The sequence below is a fragment of the Miniopterus schreibersii genome (assembly GCF_964146895.1).
Source record: "Miniopterus schreibersii genome assembly, chromosome: X".
NCBI lineage: Eukaryota > Metazoa > Chordata > Mammalia > Chiroptera > Miniopteridae > Miniopterus > Miniopterus schreibersii.
The window spans coordinates 73,987,538-74,010,259 of NC_138104.1; the positions used below are offsets into that span (position 1 = coordinate 73,987,538).

The 22,722-nt window shown below is 38.5% G+C and overlaps 1 protein-coding gene across 2 annotated transcripts in view; it reads right to left on the reverse strand.

The window, feature by feature from the left end:
- The window catches only part of CCNB3 (cyclin B3), a 43,078-nt gene extending 20,653 nt beyond the window's left edge, over positions 1 to 22,425 (reverse strand). Inside the window, exons 1-6 of one of the 2 annotated variants that reach the window (XM_081126459.1) lie at positions 22,351 to 22,425; positions 18,701 to 18,838; positions 14,340 to 14,426; positions 8,432 to 8,562; positions 1,867 to 4,213; positions 930 to 1,025 (exon numbers count right to left, since the gene is read on the reverse strand). In XM_081126459.1, the coding sequence (XP_080982585.1) occupies positions 930 to 1,025; positions 1,867 to 4,213; positions 8,432 to 8,562; positions 14,340 to 14,426; positions 18,701 to 18,802 (2,763 nt within the window). In that variant the 5' untranslated portion in view covers positions 18,803 to 18,838; positions 22,351 to 22,425. Of the gene's footprint in view, positions 1 to 929; positions 1,029 to 1,866; positions 4,214 to 8,431; positions 8,563 to 14,339; positions 14,427 to 18,700; positions 18,839 to 22,350 lie in introns of both variants that reach the window. The other variant, XM_081126458.1, reaches the window with a different exon arrangement.
- Positions 22,426 to 22,722: the final 297 nt, after the last annotated feature.

Genomic DNA, 22,722 nt, shown 5'->3' on the forward strand with positions numbered 1-22,722 from the left:
ACCATTGAATACTATGCAGCTGTAAAGAAGAAGGATCTCTTACCCTTTGGGACAGTATGGATGGACCTGGAGAAAATTATGCTAAGTGAAATAAACCAGGCAGAGAAAGACAAACATCACATGATCTCACTTATATGTGGAATCTAAAGAACATAATAAACTGATGAACAAAATAGATTCAGTGACATAGAAGCATAGAAAAGACTGACAAATCTCAGAGGGAAGGTGGGGGGTGGGGGGTGGGGAGAGATTAACCAAAGAATTTATATGCACATATGCATAACCCATGGACACATACAATAGTGTGGTGAAGGCCTGGGGTGGGGAGTGGGTGCGAGGTGGAAGGGGTCAATGGGGAAAAAGGGGGACATCTTTAATATTTTGAACAATATAAAGAGAGAGAGAGAGAGAGAGAGATTGGATTGAAAAGGGGCAACTGGAGGTTCCAGCCTGAAATTTTGGAGTGAAGGATAAGTGTTACCAAAAAAGGGGGGGGAGGTGATTTTTACATATGATGCCAGAAGCTTGCATAGAGAAGGGAAAAGATCTCTAAGAGCAGCTACTCAGAGAGAGACTACTTGACCATTTTTGTGTCTGAGACTGTCTCCTTAGCAATTAGAGGTGCAGGCTTATGTTCTTCTAGATAATCAGACTTGAGTCCATATCCCAGCTCTACCACATACTAGTTGTGTGACTATGAGCAGTTTCCCCCATCTATAAAAAGGAGATAATACCTACTATCATGGAATTATTGGGAGAATTAAACAAGATAATGTCTATAAATCCCTTAGCACAATGTCTAACTCACAGTAAGCTACCAGTATGCAGGTTGTTGCTCCCCTTTCAACTTGCATTTGAAGGATGAAGTGATGAGGAAATGAGAACTAGAAATCATTCCCACTTCTCACCCCCACCAGGCATCTACACACCTCTCTCTTCTTCATGTATCTGAAGATATCCTTGGTATATACTAAGTTGAAAAATGGATCATAGTGGCTCTCGTCAATTAGCTCCAGTAGGGTTATCTGCTTGGAAATCACCAAAAGGACATATTAGGAGAACATTCCAAAGAAGGCTTAGCACATACACATAAAGAATGACTCCTTTCTTCCCACTGTCATCTTCTGCTAAGGCTCCTCAAGCCTAATACATCCTGGGCCATAACAGAGCTCCCTTGGACCCTGCAATCCTCATGCTGCTGTGTGACCAAAAAATGCTTAGTCTTCCTTGTACATGCCCACTCTACAATAGGAACCAGGCATCACTTTTACAGGTAAGCTCAAGAGTCTTCAACAAAGACTCTTATTTTACTATTTTTGCTTATATCACTTATCTTCTTAGGTTCCATGTTATGTCCTAGTGCTTTGATCTGCCCCAGTTCATCTTCTTGGTAGCCTTTTTCTCCCTTCTACACCTTTATTCAGGTTGTTTTTGCCTACAAGAAGGGTATTTCTCCCCCTACATGCCAAATCTCATCCCTTCATCCTTTCAATTTACAACTTAAAGATCATCTTCCTTGGGAGATGCCTCTGAACTTTACCCATCTTTGACTGAAGCCCACTTGAATGCAGACTGCAATTACTAAGAAAGGCAATTTCCTGAAAGAAGTACACACTACTGCAAAGCCCATATACATATATAGTATTACAAGCCCTTATGGATATTCCTGGAACAAATACTTTCTAATTGCTTGGGTGAATCACTATGCCAGTCAGGAAGTCAAGATATTCTACAAGGCCAATTTGATTTACTATAGCTTATAATATACAGTTCAGTTGCTGCTTAAGGAAAAAAAAAAAGTCTGCTAGCAGCTACCTCCAGGACAACAAAGAATATTTAATCTAATTTAAGAAGAGAACAGAATACCTCCTTCTGTGATCTCTTGCCCCAAGATGAGAAAGTTTTACTGGAACTAGATTTACAAGCACTGGACTTCCTTGTGGTATTAAACTTGCTCACACTGGACATGGTGCCAGAGCTGGACATGCCTGTTCTGGATTCAGGGGCAGTGTTGAACACATGTGAGCTGGTGTCAACTTGAAGGATCGAGAAATCTTTAAGGAAGGTGTCTTCCTTTTGGGTGGGATTATCTTGCAAGGCCAATGGATCTTCAAAGGACAACTCCTTCCCAGTGGTGGGTTTCTCATTCAAGGATAACATCTTCAAATGGAATGAGTCATTGATGGTAAGCTTCCCCTGAAAAGTTAATTCTTCAGTGAGTGACTCCTTCTCAATACTGGGCTTCTGCTGCAAGGCCAATGGCTCTTTAATAAGGAACTTCTTTTTACTGGTGATGTTCCTTTGTAAGGGCAACTGCTTCTTCAAGAGGAACACCTCCCTTTGAGTAGTGGGCTTCTTCTTTAAAGATAATTGACTCTCCATACTTGTTGCCTCATTGGAGAGTTTCTTCTTCAGAACCAATGGTTGCTTGAAAAGGGAATCCTCTTCAGTGATGCTTTTCTCCTGCAAATTCAAGAGCTTCCTCAAGGAGTCTTCTTTGGTATCAGTCTTATTCTGCATGTTCAAATTCTTCCAGAAAAGGGAATCATCTTTGTTGGTAGGTTTAACATGCAATGAAAATTGCTCCTGAGAGAGGAATTTCTCCTCAGTGGTAGGCTTCTCTTCCAATGGTTTCTTAATATATGATTCTTCTTCAATGGTAGTCTTTTCCTGCAAGGTCAATGGCTTCTTTGAGTGAGACACCTCCTGCAGAGTGATGTGTTCTTTCAGTACAAATGGATCCTGGCAAAGAAACTCCTTATCAGTTGCAGGCTTTTTCTTAAAGGGCAACATCTTCTTAAAGAGTGACTCCTCTTTAGAGGTGGTCTTCTTTAAGACCAGTGGCTTCTTTAAGAGAAACATCTTCCTCTGAGTGATACGCCTCTTCTTTAAAGATAATGGTGTCTTGGTAAGGATTGCCTCCTCAGTTGAAGACTTCCTAAATGACACTGGCTCCATAACAAAGAAATCCTTATCTTTGCCAATCATATTCTGCAAGTCCAACATTTCTTGGCAGATGGACATCATTATTTGAGTGGTGTACTTTTTCTTCTTTAAGGACAATGGATCCTTCCTGGAAATTGCCTCATTTGTGGTATGTTTCTTCCTAAAGGAAACTGGTTCCATAAGAAATTCATCTTTACTATGAATATTCTTCTGCAATGCCCATGGCTTCTTCAAGAGGGCCACAGCCCCCTGAGTAGTGTGCTTTTCTGGCAACACAGATGATTCCTTGAAGAGGAACTCCTCCTCAGTGGTAGGCTTCTTTCTAAAAGACAATGGCTCCTTAATGAGTGACTTCTCTTCAGAAATGGTCCGCAATACTAGTGGCTTCTTCAAGCAGGATATCTTATCTGCAATGGTACGTCTCTTCTTTACAAATACTAGCACCTCATCGGGGGTTGCCTCCTCAATGGTATGCTTCTTCTTAAAAACCAAAGGCTCTTTTAAAAGTGACTCCTCCTCAGTTGGAGTCCTCTGCAAGGCCAAGGGCTTCTTCAAGATGGACACCTCCCCCTGACCCTGAGTGCTGTGCTTCTCTTGCAACAGAGATGACTCTTGGAAAAGGAACTCCTCAGTAGTAGGCTTCTTCTCAAAAGGCAATGGTTCCTTATTGAGCAACTTCTCTCTGGAGGTGGCCTTCTGCAATATTAGTGGCTTCTTCTTATGGGACATCTTCTCCTGAGTGGTACACTTGTTTAAAGTTAACAGCCTCTCAGTGAGGGTTGCCTCCTCAGTTTTAGGCTTCTTCCTAAAGTTCATAGGCTCCATAAAGGAATCCTTTTCAACATTAATGTCCAGTGAGGTCAACTCCTTCCCACAGCAGGACTTCTTCCCCTGACACGTGCACATCTTTGTGAAGGATAATGTTCTTTTAGCCAAAGTTTCCTCCGCAGTTTTATGCTTATTCCCAAAAGTCACTGGCTCTGAAACAAACTCCAAATCACTCTCAGTCTCCTCTAGCAAGGATAGTGGCTCCACTAAGTGAGATGCCTTATTCCAATTTCTGTCCTTCTTTAAAGATAATGACCTCTTGATGTGGGTTGTATCCCCAGTAGTGGGTTTCTCTTTTAAAACTAATGGCTTTTTTAAAAGAAATGCTTCTTCAGTAGTGGGTGTTTTGGAGATGGTAGATATATTCACAGTGAGAGGTTTCTCCACAAAGGTTAGTACCATGGTGGTAACTGCTGATGATGAGGGTTCCATCTCATACCTGTAAAGAAAACAATATCTGGGTAAAAAGAATGTAGTTCCTAGAATCCTCACCTACCATTGCATTTTGTTGCTGTATTTACTAAAGGTATGGAAGTGGAAAAGGCTTCAACTCCAAGATATAGATTAGAGTGTAAAAATCAATGAGTACCATAGTGAATCAACTAAGTAGCACAGTGTATAGTTTCTATGGCCTACATCCCCACACTTTTCTGAAAATTTTCCCCTGAAATCTGTTATACTTTTCTCATATATGATTTATTACCTTTACTTATATACAAAGGCTTTCATTATAATACTTACCATATTGTATGAGTTATCTGTTTATATATCAGTCTCCCCCACTAGCTGCATTTATTTGTCTTTATCTATCAGCACCAGGCATCTGGTAAAATGCAGGTTGAAATTAATATTTTTGAAGGCTGATGAGAGAAGATTATTAGAGAGAGGTATATAAGAGGCTTATGAAGGCTTGTAAGTGGAAGTTGGACTGATACTTAACATTGCTGGTATCTGACCATAGTCCCTTTACCCTAGGCTATTCACAAGATATTTTCTCAGTGGAGGACATGAAAAAACCAAAATAGACATTGTTCACATGTGTCAGATGCAAAGCTTTGTTTCATATAGGATTTCATGTCCTATCAGAGTGACTAACCTAGTGCGACCAAATCATTGGATGATTAGAAATCAAAATAAGAGAGAGGATTGAAGACAAATACAATCATCAGTCTGAACGATAATAAGTACCGCCAAAAGACTAGATATCATATGATTCCATTGATCTGAAACATCCAAAATAGACATATCCATAGAGGTATATTCATAACAGAAAGTAGATTGGTGGTTGCCTGGGGTTGAGAAGTGGTGGGGCCTGAGAAGGGAAGGATAGAAAGGAAGGCTGAAAAGTGGAAGGGACTGCTAATGGACACAGGTTCCTTGTGGGAGGGGGTCAAAGTACTAGAAAAGTTCTAAAATTAGTGGTGATGTGATGACTGTACAACTCTATCAATACCAAAAAAAATGAATTATTTTTAAAAAGGAAGTGCCAGCTGGCTTATTAGAAATGGACAAGCTGATTCTAATATTTATATGGAATTGCAAGGAACCCAGAATAGCCAAAACAATCTTGAAAAAGAGGAACAAAGTTGGAGGAGTCACACTTCCCAATTTCAAAATGCTTTGCAGAGCAACAATAACCAAGATAGTTGTGGTACTGATATAATGATAGACATGTATGTAGATCAATGGAATAAAATTAAGAGTTCAGAAATAAACACTGACATTTAACAGTCAATTCGTTTTTGACAAGGGTACCAAGACAATTAAGTGGAGAAAGATTAGTCTTTTTAAGAAAAAGGTGCTGGGACAACTATATATCTACATGTAAAACAATGAATTTAGACCCCTAACAAACACTAACAACAAAAATTAACTAAAAAACCTAAGTTAAGAGCTAAAACTTTAAAACTCTGAAAAGAAAATCTTAAAAATAAGCAAAGAAAAAAAAACACACCTCATGCACATAGACAATAGTATGGTTATTACCAGAGGAAAACTGGGGTAGGGAGGTAAAAGAGGGTACAGGGGGGGATAATGGTAAGGGAAGAAGACTTGACTTGGGGTAGTGAACACACAATACAATATACAGATGATGTATTATATAGAATTGTACACCTGAAACCTATATAATTTTATTAACCAATGTCACCAAAAAAATTCAGTAAAAATTTTTAAAAGTAAAATTTAAAAAACGTAAATCTCGCCCGGCTGGGCATAGCTCAGCAATTAAGCATCAACCTAGGATACAGGAGATCATGGTTTGATTCCCGGTCAGGGCACATGCCCAGGTTGTGGGCTCGATCCCCAGTCGGGGCGTGCAGGAGGCAGCCGATCAATGACTCTCTCATCATTGATGTTTCTCTCTCTCTCTCTCTCTCTCTCTCCCTCTACCTTCCTCTTTCTGAAGTCAATAAAGATATATTTACAAAAAAAAAAAAAAAAGGTAAATCTCTATAACATTGGATTTAGCAATGGTTTCTTATTAGATATGACACCAAAAGCATAAGCAACAAAAATAAATAAATAAATTGGAGTACTCAGAATTAAAAATGTTTGTGCCTCAAAGGACACTAACAGGAAAGTGAAAAGACAACCCACAGAATGGATGAAAATATTTCCAAATCATTTATCTGATCAGGGACTTATATCTAGAATATGTAGAGAACTCTTACAAACTCAATAATGAAAAGCCGAATGACCAAATTTTGAAAAGGGGACAAAGGATATGAATAGATATTCCTCCACAGAAGATATGCAAGTGGCCACTAAGCATATGAAAGATGCATAATGTCAAAGAAATGCAATCTAAACAAAGAGATGCTGCTTCACACCCACTAGGATGGCCATAAGGGGAGGGGAAAAGGGAATATCTGTAATACTTTCAACAATAAAGATAAATTTAAAAGTAAATCAATCTAAAAAAATAGCAAGGGTTGACAAGGATATGGAAAATTGGAAACCGTTATATATTGCAGGTGGGACTGTAAAAAAGTGCAACCACTGTGGAATATAGTTTGGCAGTTCTTCAATGAGTCCAACATAGAATTTCCATTTGACCTAGCAATTATATTCCTAGGAATATAAACAAAAGAATTGAAAATAGGTGTTCAAACAAAAGCTAGTATGTGAATGAATGTTCATACCAGCATAATTCAGAATAACCAAAAGGTGGAAACAACCCAAATTCTATCAACTGATGAATGGATAAACAAAATAGGGTATATCCATAGAATAGAATATTACTTGGCAATAAAAAAGAATGAAGTACTCATACCTGCTACAACATGGCTGAATCTTAAAAACATTATGCTACATGAAAGAAACTAGACACATAAGACCACATATTATATAATTCCATTTATATGAAATGTCTAGAATAGGCAAATCTATATAGACAGAAAATAGATTAGTAGTTCCTTAGAGTTCAGAAGGATAGTGGAATTGAGAGATGATGCAGGGTTTATCTCCAAAGGTACAGGGTTTATTTTTGGGTTGATGAAGATATCCTAAAACTTATTGTGGTGACGGCTGCATAACTGTGAATATACTAAAAGTCATTGTACACTTTAAATGGGTAAATTGTATGGTATGTAAATTAAGCTGTTACAAAAAAAACAACACTTAGAATAATGTGTGATTATAGTAAGCTCTCAATAAATGTTAACTATTAATTCTAATGCTATTATTAGGGTCCACTCCACTGAACCCTGAATGAAGGCAAGAATGTTTATGGCATTTTGAGAGGCTTTCCTTGCTAAAGTCAGAATGATGAAAACAATTCAAAAGAAAATAGTGCATGGAATTCACATTAAAATATACATGCAAAATCCCAGGAATTCCATTTCAGCAAGAAACCAAGTAGGGCTAAATGCTAATATTCTAGTTTGATTGCTTTTTTCTGGGTAATTGACAGTGTCCTGTGGATGTGGCATGTTAATTTTCTGAAGTTCCCCAACTTTTTCCCCTTGCCTTTTGAAACCCATGCTTAGCCCCATTATAGATATCTATCTAACCTCTTCTAGTCTTCCCTGAAGAAGTAATTCCCACTGGAATGAGGAGGAGACGTAGAAAGGTCTCACTCCACTCCCTAACTCTTCTTCCAATAAAAGTTTTCCACAGGGTAAATCTTTTTTTCAATCCTAGATGAGAATAGTTATATCTACTTGCAGAACCTATGAACAGCTCCCTGTAACAGCTGGAAAACACATGTTTTTGGCCTAGGGAGACAGTAATCTCTCTCCAATAATAAGGGACAAACCTCCCCTAAAGCTTCTAATGGATAAGCAGGCGGGCAAGCTATCAACCAGCTGCTGAGAATCCTCTGAAAAGTTAAGTTGCCCCCACAATCTCAAGCACAGATAGTTCAAATAGGGACTGAATTACTAAAAGATGAGCACAAGATCTTTTGGCAAATTCCCCCAATGACAACAGCTCTTTCAATATGCACACACACACCATGGGAAAAGAGAGAGAGAAGAGGCCTGTAACATTTTATCAATGTTACAGCTGGGCCCACCTCTGCAACCACAGTTAATGTGGTAATCACCAAAATGGCTCATTAAACATGTTTTCAATAGGGACAAAAGGGCATCAAAAGGATGTTACACACTGTCCTTTACCATCTAAAACAATGCCATCTGTGTCCCCTCTTACTCACTTTTTTATATTCATCTCATTGTTTTTGGCCAATTCCAGAGCAGGTATGTTCCTGTTTATCTTCTTGGAAATATCTTTAACAAATTCCTTATTAGCTTCCTTCTTGGGCTGGACAGGTTGACTCTGAGAAGCCTACAAAAAATGGAGGAGAGAAGGAAGCAAAGAAATGGAGAGAACCACAAATTACCCAATAGGTGGCTTTTATAGGAAAGTCCTGACCCACATCCTCACCCTAGACACCTTGTTTGAGTGTTCCAGGAATAATCAAAATATCTCATAACTAGTATAGCACTGGTGTAGACTAATCACAGTGAAAGCTAGCGGTACAGTACAACTGGTAATTATTAGCTAAATAGCAGCACTAAGTGATTCTAAGAAACATAGGAAGTAGTTCTCATCTCCATGTTAGGCATACTGGCTGGCAAATTCCCCAAAAGATGTTTTGCTAATATCACATTCCACTTTCACCCCAGATGTTCAGGGGCGGGGAGGGAGGCAACATAACTGGCTTTGCTGCCTGGGTATATCAAGAACTACTAGGTTTTCAGGGTAGACCTCTAACACAACACTACCTGTGATACATTTATCCCATCTCATTGAAGGGGATATTTAACATGAAGGTCTAGGGAGCTCCACCCCATATTCTAATCATGACTAATTCTATTGAACAGTAGGAGAGACCCTGGCTCTCCTACAAATAATGGCAGTAAAAATAAATGTATAAGTTATACCTTTAAAATGAAATAAACTGAACCTAATTATATTCCAAATAAATACCATAACCATACTAAAGAAAATACAAGAAAAGAAACAACTCAAGTAAACAGTATTAGACTACATACCCTCAATATATACACCCTTAATCAGAATGGGTTTGTGGAATGGCAGGGAATATTGCCAATAAATCTGGAACTCTTTTTAGTAGGTTTGTTTATTATGATGGTATAGGTGAAGTAATTTTGAAACTCTTTTAGATGTATTACAGTACTGAGTAAATGTGTTGATGTTCTTGGGAGCCAGGATTCTTATTGTAGAAGAAGAAACATACAAACATGGATTGGGGAATTAAAAAAAGGGGGGATTTATTGGAATGAGGGCTGTGTGAACCCATGATTTTTAAATATGCATATCTATATATACATCTGAGTATATAGTATATGTGTGTATCTGTGTGCATAGATATATGTATATATAAGTTTAGGTACATACACGCGTGGATGTGTGTATACATGCAGATATTTTCTAGTTCTGTATACTGAAAAGTCAGAAAAATCAGACACCCCAGTGGCACACCTGGCACTGAGATCTTGGCCTCTGATACCAATCCAGGGCTGAGATAAAATAGGTACAAAAAGAATTTGGAACATCTTGTTATACTGGAAAGAAACTGATCCAAAAAAAGTATGAGAGTATGTCACAATTTTAAGAGTATGTCACAGTAGTCAGATTGAAGGGGGCCCTACTGACCAAATCTGGGACAGTTTCAGCACCAATATAATTAAGCACAATAATGAATAATAAACCACAGAAAAATAGGAATTCATAAGTCCATATCAATAATAAATAAACAGTGAAGAAGGGAAGGCTCATGCTTGTAATAAAATATCAAGGTCAGTCTGGTGAATGGGGAGTGAGTGCTAGAGTTGGAAAAATCATCATAAAGATTGGTTTAGGCAAAAATCATCAATGGATGCTAAATCTAGGGGACATTTTGATGAAGAGCAGGTTTTTTGCAGGCTCTTAAGAGTGTGTCCCACATACTGCTTACTAGTTGCAAGAGGAAAAAAATAAACAGTAATTATATAGTGGAGAAACCAGACAACATCTTAACTCAGTGATCAAATTTAACATTTCCAATAAGGGCAGATGGACATCATGTGTCTTCAGATGTGATAGCCTAAGAAGGACAGAACATCACCTACACAGTATTTCAACCCAGAATGTATAACATCAATCTAATCACATGGAAACATCAGACAAACACAAAATGAGGAATGTTCTATTTTTAAAAGGGGAAGTTGGGTGGGACTGTATTCTTCAAAAAGGGTAATGCCATTAAAAAAAAGAAAACAAAGAAAGGCTATGGAAATGTTCCAGATTAAAAGACGTGACAAGCAAATGACCCTAAACTGAATCCTTTACTGGGAGAAAAATGCTTATAATGTTGATCTTACAAGGTCAACTGAAAAAAAAATGAAATATGGACCATAGATTACATAAAAATACTGTATCAATGTAATTTTATAAAGTTGTTAAATGTACTATGGTCATATAAGGCAATTTCTCTGAGTACTAAAGTACTTAGGGGTAAAGGGCCATGATGTATGTAAGCAAATGAGATTAAATGTTAACAATACTTGACTCTAGGTAAAGAGTATATGTGTGTTCTTTGTACTGCTTGTTTATTTTTGCAACTTTTTGTATATTTGAAATTATCTCTAGCTCTGGCTGGTTTGGCTCAGTGGTTAGAGTGTCAGCCCTTGGGCTGAAGGATCCTGGCTTTGATTCCTGGTCAAGGGCACACATCTTGGTTGCAGACTAGATCCCCAGCCCTGACCGGGGTTACATGCGGGACACAACCAATTGATGTCTCTTTGTCTCTCTCTCTCACTCTCTCCCTTCCACTCTCTCTGAAAAGCAACAGAAAAAATATCCTCAGGTGAGAATTTAAAAAAAAAAGAAATTATCTCTAAATAAAATGTAAAAAATGTGATACTTTGCATCATCAGATCATAATAAGCAACTATAATCCAATAGGGAATTCTTTCTTAGGCACTCATGTCATCCCCCTCTGCTCTTCAAAGAGCTTGGCACAGTTTTCATTTTAACTTCATCTAAAGTTTTATAAACTCCTGATATGTGCAATTAAGATTCAGAATTGGAAAAAAGTGCACTCCTGTCAGGAGAGAGGTGTAGACCCTAATCCCCAGGGTGAAATTCTGTACCTGCCATATGTGAAGGCTCGAAGCACAAATATTTTCAGATCTAAGCTCAAGGGGACTTTTAACTGCACTTCCCCATTATTCACCAAGAAATAGACAAATAGAGATGAAAATCCTACTGACACAAAATTATTTATGTAAACATGAATATGGAGCCTACCTCTTTGTCTACTGGCGTAAGACCCACTCTTACATATCAGAAGTCATTCCCATGCTGGAATGACAAAGGAGAGGGAAAAAAAACTCACAGCAGATTAACTAATTAAAACAGGTCACCCTAGCCGGTTTTGCTCAGTGATTAGAGTGTCAGCCCATGAACTGAAGGCTCCTGGGTTCGATTCCAGCCAAGGGCATGTACTTGGTTGCAGGCTTGGTCCCCGGCCCTGGTCAGGGCGTGTGCAGGAGACAACCAGTCAATGTGTCTCTCTCACATTGATCTTTTTCTCTTTCTCTCTCTCTCTTCTTTCCACTCTCTCTGAAAAGCAATGGAAAAAATATCCTCAGGTGAGGATTAGGTCAATGGGGGAAAATGAGGATATCTGTAATTCTTTCACCAATAAAGATAAATTTTAAAAATAAAATAAGTTAAAAATAAATTTAAAAAATAAAACAGGTCAACGTTTTTGGCAGGCCAGGACCTCACTGTGGTGAATGTTAAGGAGAAAACAGATGTGGGGACAAGGAGACCTATTAATACTGACAGAAAGAAGAAATATCCTCACCCAAGGATATTTTTTCCATTGCTTTTCAGAGAGAGTGGAAAGGAGAAAGAGAGAAAGATCAATGTGAGAGAGACACACTGACTGATTGTCTCCTGCACGCGCCCTGACCAGGGCCAGGGATCGAGCCTGCAACCAAGGTACGTGCCCTTGGCCGGAATTGAACCCAGGACCCTTCAGTTCATGGGCTGACACTCTAACCACTGAGCAAAACCAGCTAGGGTGACCTGTTTTAATTAGTTAATCTGCTGAGAGTTTTTTCTTTCCCTCTCCTTTGTCATTCCAGCATGGGAAGTACTTCTGATATGTAAAAGCGGGTCTTAAGCCAGTAGACAAGGAGGTAGGGAACCCCAAAATCCATAAAGAAAGGAGCCCTAAACCCTCAAATAGATGAGCTCAGACATCTGCAAGTGCCCAACCCTTGGAATGGCTTAGGTACATTGTAATGATGGAATATTTTCTGGAAAGCACCAAAGACCATTCATGGTCACCAAAATAAATCCTCAGAACTTGAATGCAAATGGAAATGGGCTTTCTGGGATTCTGGAAAGCTAGACAAAGGCAAAGATACTGCTCAGGGATGCCTTTCTAATCCCACCCCCACCTTGAATAAGGATGTGGTCTAGCAGATGTTGAATTCAGTTAGAATATTAGGAGGGTCCTGAATATTTGCATGTACTTCCTATTAGTTTATTTGTATTTGTTCTTTATAAATGGCTATGTAAACTTCATGAGAAATAAAGGACTGAAACATAGCAAGCAAGATTCTCACGTGCTGTAAGACCTTCCTTTGCACAGTGTCACTGCACTCTCATCACAGACCCTGCAGGCCAAGGGAAGCTACACCAAGACGGGCTGCACCTGCTCCTAATGTGTGTGGCTACCTTATTTCAGCCAACTTTCTAGATCCATCGTTAAATAAGTCAGGAAACAAACCTAACCCCACAGGTCTGTGTGGAAGGGGTCTCTTTCAACCTATCTATAATAAATCTGGAATTAGGCAGAAAGCTATAATCTAATCATATATGTTGTAATCTTTAGGGGAAGAGACTGTTATTAGCACAAAGGTGGTTACATAGCATCTAAAGAGCTGTGATCCAAGGGGAAGAACTTTGCCAATGCTTATCCAATCCTGGCCAAGAGGATAAATATTATCTAGTAGATACAAGTATTCTGGAAGCCAAAGAAGGGCACTTTATTATGTAGGGAAGGAATAGTTCACTGGTCTTCTCTGTATCATAAATAAAATGGACTTCAAAACAAACATTGGACAAGTCATCATTTGTAAAGTGGAGATAATTACAGTATCTACCTCAAAGGTTTATATGAGGATCAAGCTGATATAGGAGAAAGTGCTTCAATAGGTAAGCACTCAGCAGTTATTATTACATAAGACCAAAGTTATATTAATTATATTATATTATATTATATTATATTATATTATATATTATATTATATTATATTATATTATATTATATTATATTATATTATATTATATTATATTATATTATATTATATTATATTATATTATATTATTATACCAAAGGTCTTATATTATTATATAAGACCAAAGGTTACCTTTGGCCCAATTCTATATTCAATTAGTAAAATTCTATTAATTCTGGTTTTTGCTGGTACTTTAATAATACCAGAAGGGAAGTAACTTGGAAGTGAACTCAAGAATTCTAGTCAAAATTTAGTTTCAAGATCTCCATAGTTGAAGACCAGGTCATGGAGCTGTGGTTTCCAATGGTTCTATACATCAGAGTGCATTTTTTATTGTCACTATGACTGGGATGCTACTGGAACTTAAAGCCTGGGGTCCAGGGATGCTGGCTGAGGTCAGTCTTACACAACAACAACAAAATGTCCTGCCCCAAATGCCCATAGAGCTTGAGTTGATAAACACTGCCCTAGACTACAATGAATCCACCAAAGTACTTACCTCCAAGACCTAGGCAACCAGTTGACCCACCTCTGGACTTTATCTAAATGCAAGATCCCATAGTTCTCATATTTATCTACAATTTCATATCTAATAATCACTATCTGCTGCTTCCAGAGACCTCCACCAACTAATCCAGGTGTACATGCCAGCAGAGGAGCCCCTCCAGTTTCTGAAATTGGGTCATTGATTCCAAATACATCCCAGAGAGGGTCAGAGTCTGGTAAACTGGAAGTCTTTCAAGGAAGAGGTTGCCTAAACCTTATGCAACATCACAGCAGAGGATTGGGCTAGCATACTCACATTGGTGAGATCTTCCAAAGCTGATCTCTTTTTGAGTGGTCCCTGAGGTGAAGATGGAGATATCTTTGCTTGATAATTCTCCTCTCTCTAAAAAAAGTAAAAGAGGTAAATTAGTATACTCAGTTGTAAACAGTCTTTTTCATGGACTTTGGTCATCTTTGGGGCTCAGAGGGAAACTCCAGAATCTCCAAGCAACTGCAGATGCATAAAATAAACCCCTATAAAGTAAAACAAAAGGAAATTTTGACACTCACTGCTGCTTAGAAAGTCCCTGAAGGAGGTAATCATTGATGAAAGGGACAAGACTATGAGGAGACAAGATGACCTTCAGTGTAACCCTTAGAGTGAGCAAAATATCTTGCTAAAGGCAATTTTCCCTCTTACTTCTCTCATATTTATGGTTATACTATCCAAGATTATCAACCACCACCATTACCTGGCCAGTCCCAGTCATTCCTTTAACACAGGTGCTCTCAGGTAAATTAGTTCAATATTTAAGAGTCTCCTATGTTAATTAGTTGATTTAAGACATTCCCAATAAGGACAATAACACCCATACCTAGATACTCGTCCAGGGTACAGCCCTTTACTAGCTGTTGACCTTGGACAAGTCACTTAATCTCCCAGCCTCAATTTTCTTATCAGTAAAATCAGAATGATAGTCAACTTTATTTGAGGATCAAATAAGAGAATACATGTAAAAAAGTCTGTACATAAAAAAAAGCTAAAGGAGTTCATCACCTCCAAACCAGTATTACAAGAAATGTTAAAGGGTCTTCTTTATGCAGAAGAAAAAAGATAAAAAATATTAATAAAATGGTAATAAATACATATCTATCAACAATTACTTTAAATGCAAATGGATTAAATGAGCCAATCAAAAGACATAAAAAGGATGAATTGATAACAGAACAAGACCCTTACATATGCTATCTGCAAGAGACTCACTTCAGCCCTGGCCAGTGTGGCTCAGGGGTTAGAGCATCAGCCCACGCACTAAAGGGTCGCAGGTTCAATTCCCAGTCAAGGGCACATACCTGGGTTGCAGGTTCAATCCCCACCCTAGTCAGGGTGTGTGCAAGAGGCAACCAGTCGATGTCTGTCTGTCTGTTTTTCTCTCTCTGTCTCTCTCTCCCCTCAATATCCGTCGCTCTCTCTAAAAAAGAAATCATGGAAAGAAATATCCCCTGGTGAAGATTATAAGAGACTCACTTCAGATAGAAAGGCACACATATCCTTAAAATAAAGGGATTGAAAAAGTTATTTCATGAAAATGGAAATGAAAAAAATAAGCTGTGGGAGCAACACTTATACGAGACAAAATAGACTTTAACACAAAGGCTATAACAAGAGACACTGAAGGATTCAGCAATCTGCTTCTATGTATTTATCTGAAGGAAGCAAAAACACTAAATTGAAAAGACATATGCATCTATATGTTCATTGCAACATTATTTACAATACCCAAGATATAGAGGCAACCTAAGTGTCCAGCAATATTGATGAATGGATAAAGAAGAAGTGGTGTATATACATACACAATGGAATATGACTCAGCCATAAAAAAAAGAGAATGAAATCTTGCCGTCTGCAACAACATGGATAGACAAATGCCATATGATTTCACTTACATGTGGAATCTAAAAAATTAAACAAACAAGCACAGAAAGAGACTCATAAATAGAGAGCATTTTGACAGTTGCTAGGTGGGATGGGAATTGGGGAAATGGGTGAAAAAGGTAAAGGAATTAAGAAGTAAAAATTAGTAGTTACGGAATAGTCATGGGGATGTAAAGTACAACATAGGGAATATAGTCAATAATATTATAATAACTATGCATGGTGTCAGATGGGTACAAGATTTATCAGGGTGAGTACTTCATAAGGTATATAAATGTCTAATCACTGGGCTATACACCTAAAACTAATATAATATTGTATGTCAACTGTAACTGAAAAGTAATAGAATATTAATTTTTTTTAAAAAGAATATAGGTCTAAGTATTGCAATATAAAAATATACAAAACTATATACTCGTTAACAATTTTACTTCTAGAAATGGATGCTACTGATACATCTGCGCCTATAAGAAATGACATGTGCAAGGTCATTTATCATTGAATTGTTTTTAATTAAAAGTGCCAGAACCAACTTTAAATGTTCGTCAGTAAATGACTGGTTAAATTATGAAACATTCATTCATGAAGCCAGTTTAAAAAATTGAATTCCTGTACTGATATGGAGTAATCTACAAGATATGTTGTTAAATAAATACACGGTTTATGTTTTTTAAAGTCTGTATAAACTGTAAATGGGCAGAAATCATATTTCAAAAGTATGATTTTAAACCTCACAGGGAAAATTTTGTATACTAAGAAAGGAGTTTGGTAATTCATATTAATCCCTACTTGATAGTGTATACAAAGGAAGAACAAAAGAAGGTAGGTGAATATCTTGGAGTAATGAGGGGCTTTCTTTCTAGATATCATTTATCTGTGCATGCCTTACCCCACTCTCAAAGGAATAAGATCATCTATGCTGGTAAAGGTTAGGGTAAATCACGTTGTAGAGCTCTTCTCCTTAATAGTTTTTATTTGGTGAAAGACTCCTAAGTATCAGATTTCTGTTATAAATTAAAATAAACCCTGCCCTACCTATATCAGAGAGTTGTTATGCAAAATAGAACATTGGGATCAAACCATTTATTTACTCTGTTCTCCATCTACACAATGAAAAGTTAGTATATGACACAGTAAGTGATCAGAAATTTTAGAGTTGGAGTCATAACACAATAGACCAATCTGCCCTGGCCAGTGTTGCTCAGTGGTTAGAGCATCAGCTCCAAAGGATTGCAAGTTCAATTCCTGATCAAGGGCACATACCTGGGTTGCAGGTTCAATCCCCAGTCACAGTCAGGGCGCATGCAGGAGGCAACTGATCAATGTGTCTCTCTCACATTGATGTTTCTCTCTCTTCCTCTTTCTCTCTCTCTTTCTCTTCCCCCTCCTTCCCTTCCACTCTTTCTAAAAAGCAATGGAAAAAATATCCTCAAGTGAGGATTAACAAACAAAAATAGACCACTCTAACACAGTAGAGTAATCCGGAAAGAGCTCAAAAGAATTACTTCTGTTTTCTAATTGATTAAGATAAGAAATAAAAAACCATTAGTTGTTTTTTAATGTCTTTATTGATTTCAGAGGGAGGAAGAGAGAGAGAGAGAAACATCAATTATGAGAGTCATTGATCGGCTGCCGCCTGCACGCCCCCTACTGGGGATTTAGCCGGCGGGGGGGGGGGGGGGCATATGCCCTGACAGGCACGCCAGCCCAGCATAAACCATTAACTTTTAATCTAGTTTGCAATAAATAACCCTAGTTGAAATAATTAGTAAAAAAATATATATTGTTTTCTCACAAATTAGCTAAGAAATAAACTATCATTCTGTTATCTAATTCCTACTTAATATTACTGGTAGAATTAATCCGCCCCAAATAAAATTCACAGGTGAAACTAAACTCAATAAAAATTTAGATTTACAAAATGTGCCCCAAGAAAGTTGCATTTGGAAACATAACTACCACAGAAGAAAACGTATAATGGCAGAACTCTAATCAGAAAACTTGATATAGACAAATATCTGATAAATGTAGCAAATATTTCTTGCCAATTTATACAGAAAAGAAAAACCACATACATTTGGCCCCTCCATGAAAATCGTATTATTAAAATGAAAATGATTAGAAAATGTTTATCTCTACTGAGAGGAAAGTAATCAAGGAAATTAAATTGCCCTAATGATATTTGCTCTAAAAAATACTCTCTTAATGACAATTCATTAGTGTTAGTAAAATTCTGATTAAAATATGTATGATGATAAATGAACACAGAAATTCCCAGAACTGTAATGACTATGTCAAACTACCCACAAGGTCAAAACAGCAGAGTCAAAATGGACCCATTCTTCAAATTAAATAGATGTAAAAAGCACGATAATACATTTGTTGACCTAATCTTCATATTCTCCCCAGGATTTACCGAGCAGCCTCCTGGAAAGGTACTTTGAGCATCTTAGAGAAAATATAAGTATGGATATGATCATTAACGAGAGCTGAATGTTGTTTGCTTTAGAAGACTGTGGAGGGTGGCCTTCATTTCAGCTATATATTTATGGGAAAGAAAAGCTCATACTTTCTCCCCAAGTTCTAATTTGCTGGTCTCCAACTACAAGGGCTTCCATCCCTTCCCTCCTTCTCAAATTAAACCATACATATTCTGAAAGATTTCGGGGTGAGGATAGGGACTAAGTCAACACAGGAAGAGAATACTCCAGACTCTATTGGGAGAGACAGCTTGCTCTAACCTTTTCAGATTGGCCATGATCACTGGGCACAATTTTGCTGGACTGAGATTTCTTAGTCTCATGTTTGGAGCTTCCAAGTGGTAGTGGCAGTGGCAGTGGCATCTCTTACAGATTCAGCAGTGTCTATCCAAGGCAGAGCTGCAATCAGAAAGGGTTTCTTTAAAATACCATTCACCAGAAACATCACAGAATTCTCTGGATACTCTTGAGAAAACTCAGTCTCTCTATAGCATCTCTAGGAGGAAACAGACTTTGAGTTAGGCATATCTGGATTCAGATCTTATCTTGGTTCTACCACAGTTAACCTTGGGCAAGTGACTGAAACTCCCTGGGCTCCAGTTATCTATAAAATGGAGATATGTATACCTACCTCTGCAGGACACTGTTCAGATTAAATGAGATACTATACGTGAAAGCCCAGCACAGCGCCTGCTATCCTCTGTGGGCACTGAAATTATGACCTAACCCCTAGTTTAGGCCTAGAAACATTGGGGACAATTTATATGATTTACATTGAAAATAATTAAGAATGTGACAGGTCATATAGTATGGAGGCTAGCTGGTAGGATTAATGTTCTTTAAAAGGCATGGGATACTGGCCACAGCAATTATAATATGCTACAGAGAAGACACAAGAATGCACTACACACACACACACACACACACACACACACACACACACACGTACAATAAGCCAAAGAGTATCCAAGGGCTGCATTCAAGCAGAAGAAACTATAATCTGGTTCTAGGCACCTGGTAGGAAAAAATTTTTTCAAAAGATGAGATAACAGCAGAAGAAACTAACTTATTGAAAAATCACTTGACATAAAAATTTAACAGTCATTACAACCCTTGGAAGAATTCTACCTTCACCTCATCTCAGTGTGGAACCCCATTCTATATTTCTTAAGGTTCTTGTAGTTTGTGAGTCCTCAATAGTTAGAATACACTTATGTGTCTTACAAGCAAATACATTATTAGGAGAAATCATTTTTTTATACACAAGAGATCCTTCCCACTCAGATACAACTGCCCTTCCAACTCCACTCACATTCAATCTCCAAGTTCAACTGCATTTGACAAACGACAGGCTTCTCTAAGAGAGACCCTAAAGGGAATGCAACAAACTTACCACTATGTACCAGATACTTCAGGTAACAAAGATTCAAACACAAATAAATCATGGATCTTATCCTAGAAGTATTCACATGCATAGCTCTAACAGTAACATAAAAATGTGACAAGTGATTTAACAAAGGTAGATACAAAGTACTAGAGAAACATAATGGAAATATAGAGGAGATTATATATGATTTGGACTTAAATTACAAAGACATTCCCAAGTAAACTGGGGGGCTTTCCAGGCAAAGAAAGCCTGAGCCCAGGCAGAGACTTGAACATACAGAGCACAGAAGGTTCCAGGGATGTCCAGGATGCCTGAGTGCAGAGTATAAAGAATGTGCTGGGGATGAATTAGAAAGGGGTTGAAAGCTAGGCTGGGGGTAGGCTGGTAACAAATGGAAGCAGAAAAGACTACAACTTGAGGGGAAGTTTAAGAAAGGAGAAAGGATTTGGATTTTGCTTTGGATGGGGAAGTATTAAACATTTTGTTGATGAAGAAAAGTCAGTAAAAGTATATGCCTTCACATTTATTACATCAACAAAACTGTTTCCGTTTTATAGTCCCAAATGAGTTAAGTGATTTACTACACAGGACAAACTATTAAGCAGTATAGATCACCCAGCTCTTTCTAAAAAACTATAAAGTCTCTCCAATCACACTCAAAAACATTTCAGAACAGTCCATGGTCCAAAACGAAAGGTCCTAGTGTAGTAGAGAAAGGAGGCAGAATTAGCACAGGCTTTTAAAAAACGGAAGCAATTGGGCTTCTAAATCAGCCAAATTAGCATCTTTGAGCCTCAGTTTCCTCTTTTGCAAAAGAGCTATGCCACCACTTACTTGCAGAGGTATCCTGTGGCTCAAATGTAAATTTTTATGTGAAAGCCGTAGGCACTCAGAATAAATGGTGGGTATACTCTCCTCTTCCTTTAAATCCAAAACTATTTTCCATCTCATCCTTCAAAACTCAGCCAAGCAGCAATAAAGCTAAATAGGGTGCACCCACCCCTAACTGCACTGTATGAAAACCACTTACTCCACTATTATTATTCACACCTCATACAATTTTTTATGGATGACCAAAGACTCGTGTTCTGAAACCTTTACCTTTCAAGGGAAAAGAAGAAAAAAAAAAAATGGACTGGAGCAAAAAAGGCTAAAAAACTTTCAGCTGACGGTGTCACAGGTTAAATTAAACCTCAGAGAAAATAAAGTTATTCATATGATGGTCATACACCACCTTCACTATCCTGAACAATAATCACTTGCTTTGTGGGGGGACACACACACATGGACTTAAGTATCTAATTTCCCTGACACTGGGGGGAGTGATTAACACCACTAAAAACGTGCTTTCATAAAAGGACACATTGCAAAACACTCTGGACTTCTACCACCTACAAAATGCTGAGCCTTACTTGGAAAAGAAAATTAGAATCCTTTCCACTTTCCAGACTCTCCATGTCCCCTACATGTTGAAGACCTCATTGGGTATCCCAAAGCAGTGCTGAAATCCACACAGGTAATTTGGTTCTTTTAAAAGCCCAACTGTTCAGACTCCAAAACTGTAGATCAAGACAGTCTACAGGAAACAGTAGCAACTTCATTTTATATATAAAGGCAGGTTACAGACAACAAGACATTGGGGAGAGTAAGCAGCATGCTGTCTGTCAATGAAAGCAGCACTGGGCTGGAAAGTATGCCTAGGGTCTAGTTCTAACACAGCCCACAGCTGGCTGGGTGACACTGGGCAAGTCCCTTTTCCCTCCCTAGGCTTCATTTTTCTGCCTAATAAAATGAGACAATGGGACCAAAGCCTCCGTGCTATTCAAACAGTAGTAAATGGACCAGCAACATTAGCATCATGTGGGAGCTTTTAGCCATTTAAAATCTCAGGCCTCAAGCTAGGCCATACCAAATAGGTACAGGCAAGTTAACAACATCCCCAGGTGATTTGCATGCACTTTAAAGTTTAAGAAGCACAGTTCCATGGTCCCTTCGACCTTTGACCTAGGATTCTAATCACATAGTAGAGAGCAATGGGTAAACCAGAGCTGAAGCGATTAGAGGCAGAGTGGCAATCTGAGAAGAATTACAAGGGGTAAAGGACACATTTCCATCAACCTGTCATTCAAAAGACATCCCTCAAATAGCATTCTCTGACTTAAATACACCGCCTTATAGATGAAATTGATCCTGCACACTTTCACTTGTGAAAAGGCATTTTGTATATGCACTTTAATTCAGGCATGTGTACTGGAAGCTCCAGCTAAAAGAAGGGACCCAGTCTCATTTGCTTTGCCATCTCACCCTCTAATACACATTCCCTACCCAACCTCGTACCAGGCAGGCTCACTCCGCAGACTGCTGACTCGCAGAAGAACAAACTAAAGGTTTCCTGACAGGGACGCCACGCACCCCGGCGAGAGAAGACTGCATGTAACAAGGGGCTGGAGTGACACTCAAGGGCCAGTACGCGTGTGACAGAGCCGGACATTGGAGCGGGCAGTACAAAACCAAAGGTGCCTACCTCACATCGAGATTGGGGGCAGTACAGGAAAGACCATGGACGCACTCCTAGACCAGGAGAGCCCGGGAAATGAACGGAGCACCGGGTATAGCAACCCGTGATGGTCTCAACTCAGCCTGTGCTCCCTCCCATCTGCCAGCAGCGAATTTTAAAAATTACAGCCCTGGAGAAAGCGCGGTGGTGATTGGACAACAGGGGCCAATCAGAGTGCAGAGTTGCTACTTGGGCTCGCCCAGCAAGGAGGAGCAAGGCTTGGGGGTGAATTGAACACTAAGTCAAATAGACTTTACATTGGGGCGTGGTTTCCAGTACAATTGATTGTAGTAGGCTGGTTTGAGGAGCTGGAGTACTGGATCTCTTTAAGACCAGCAC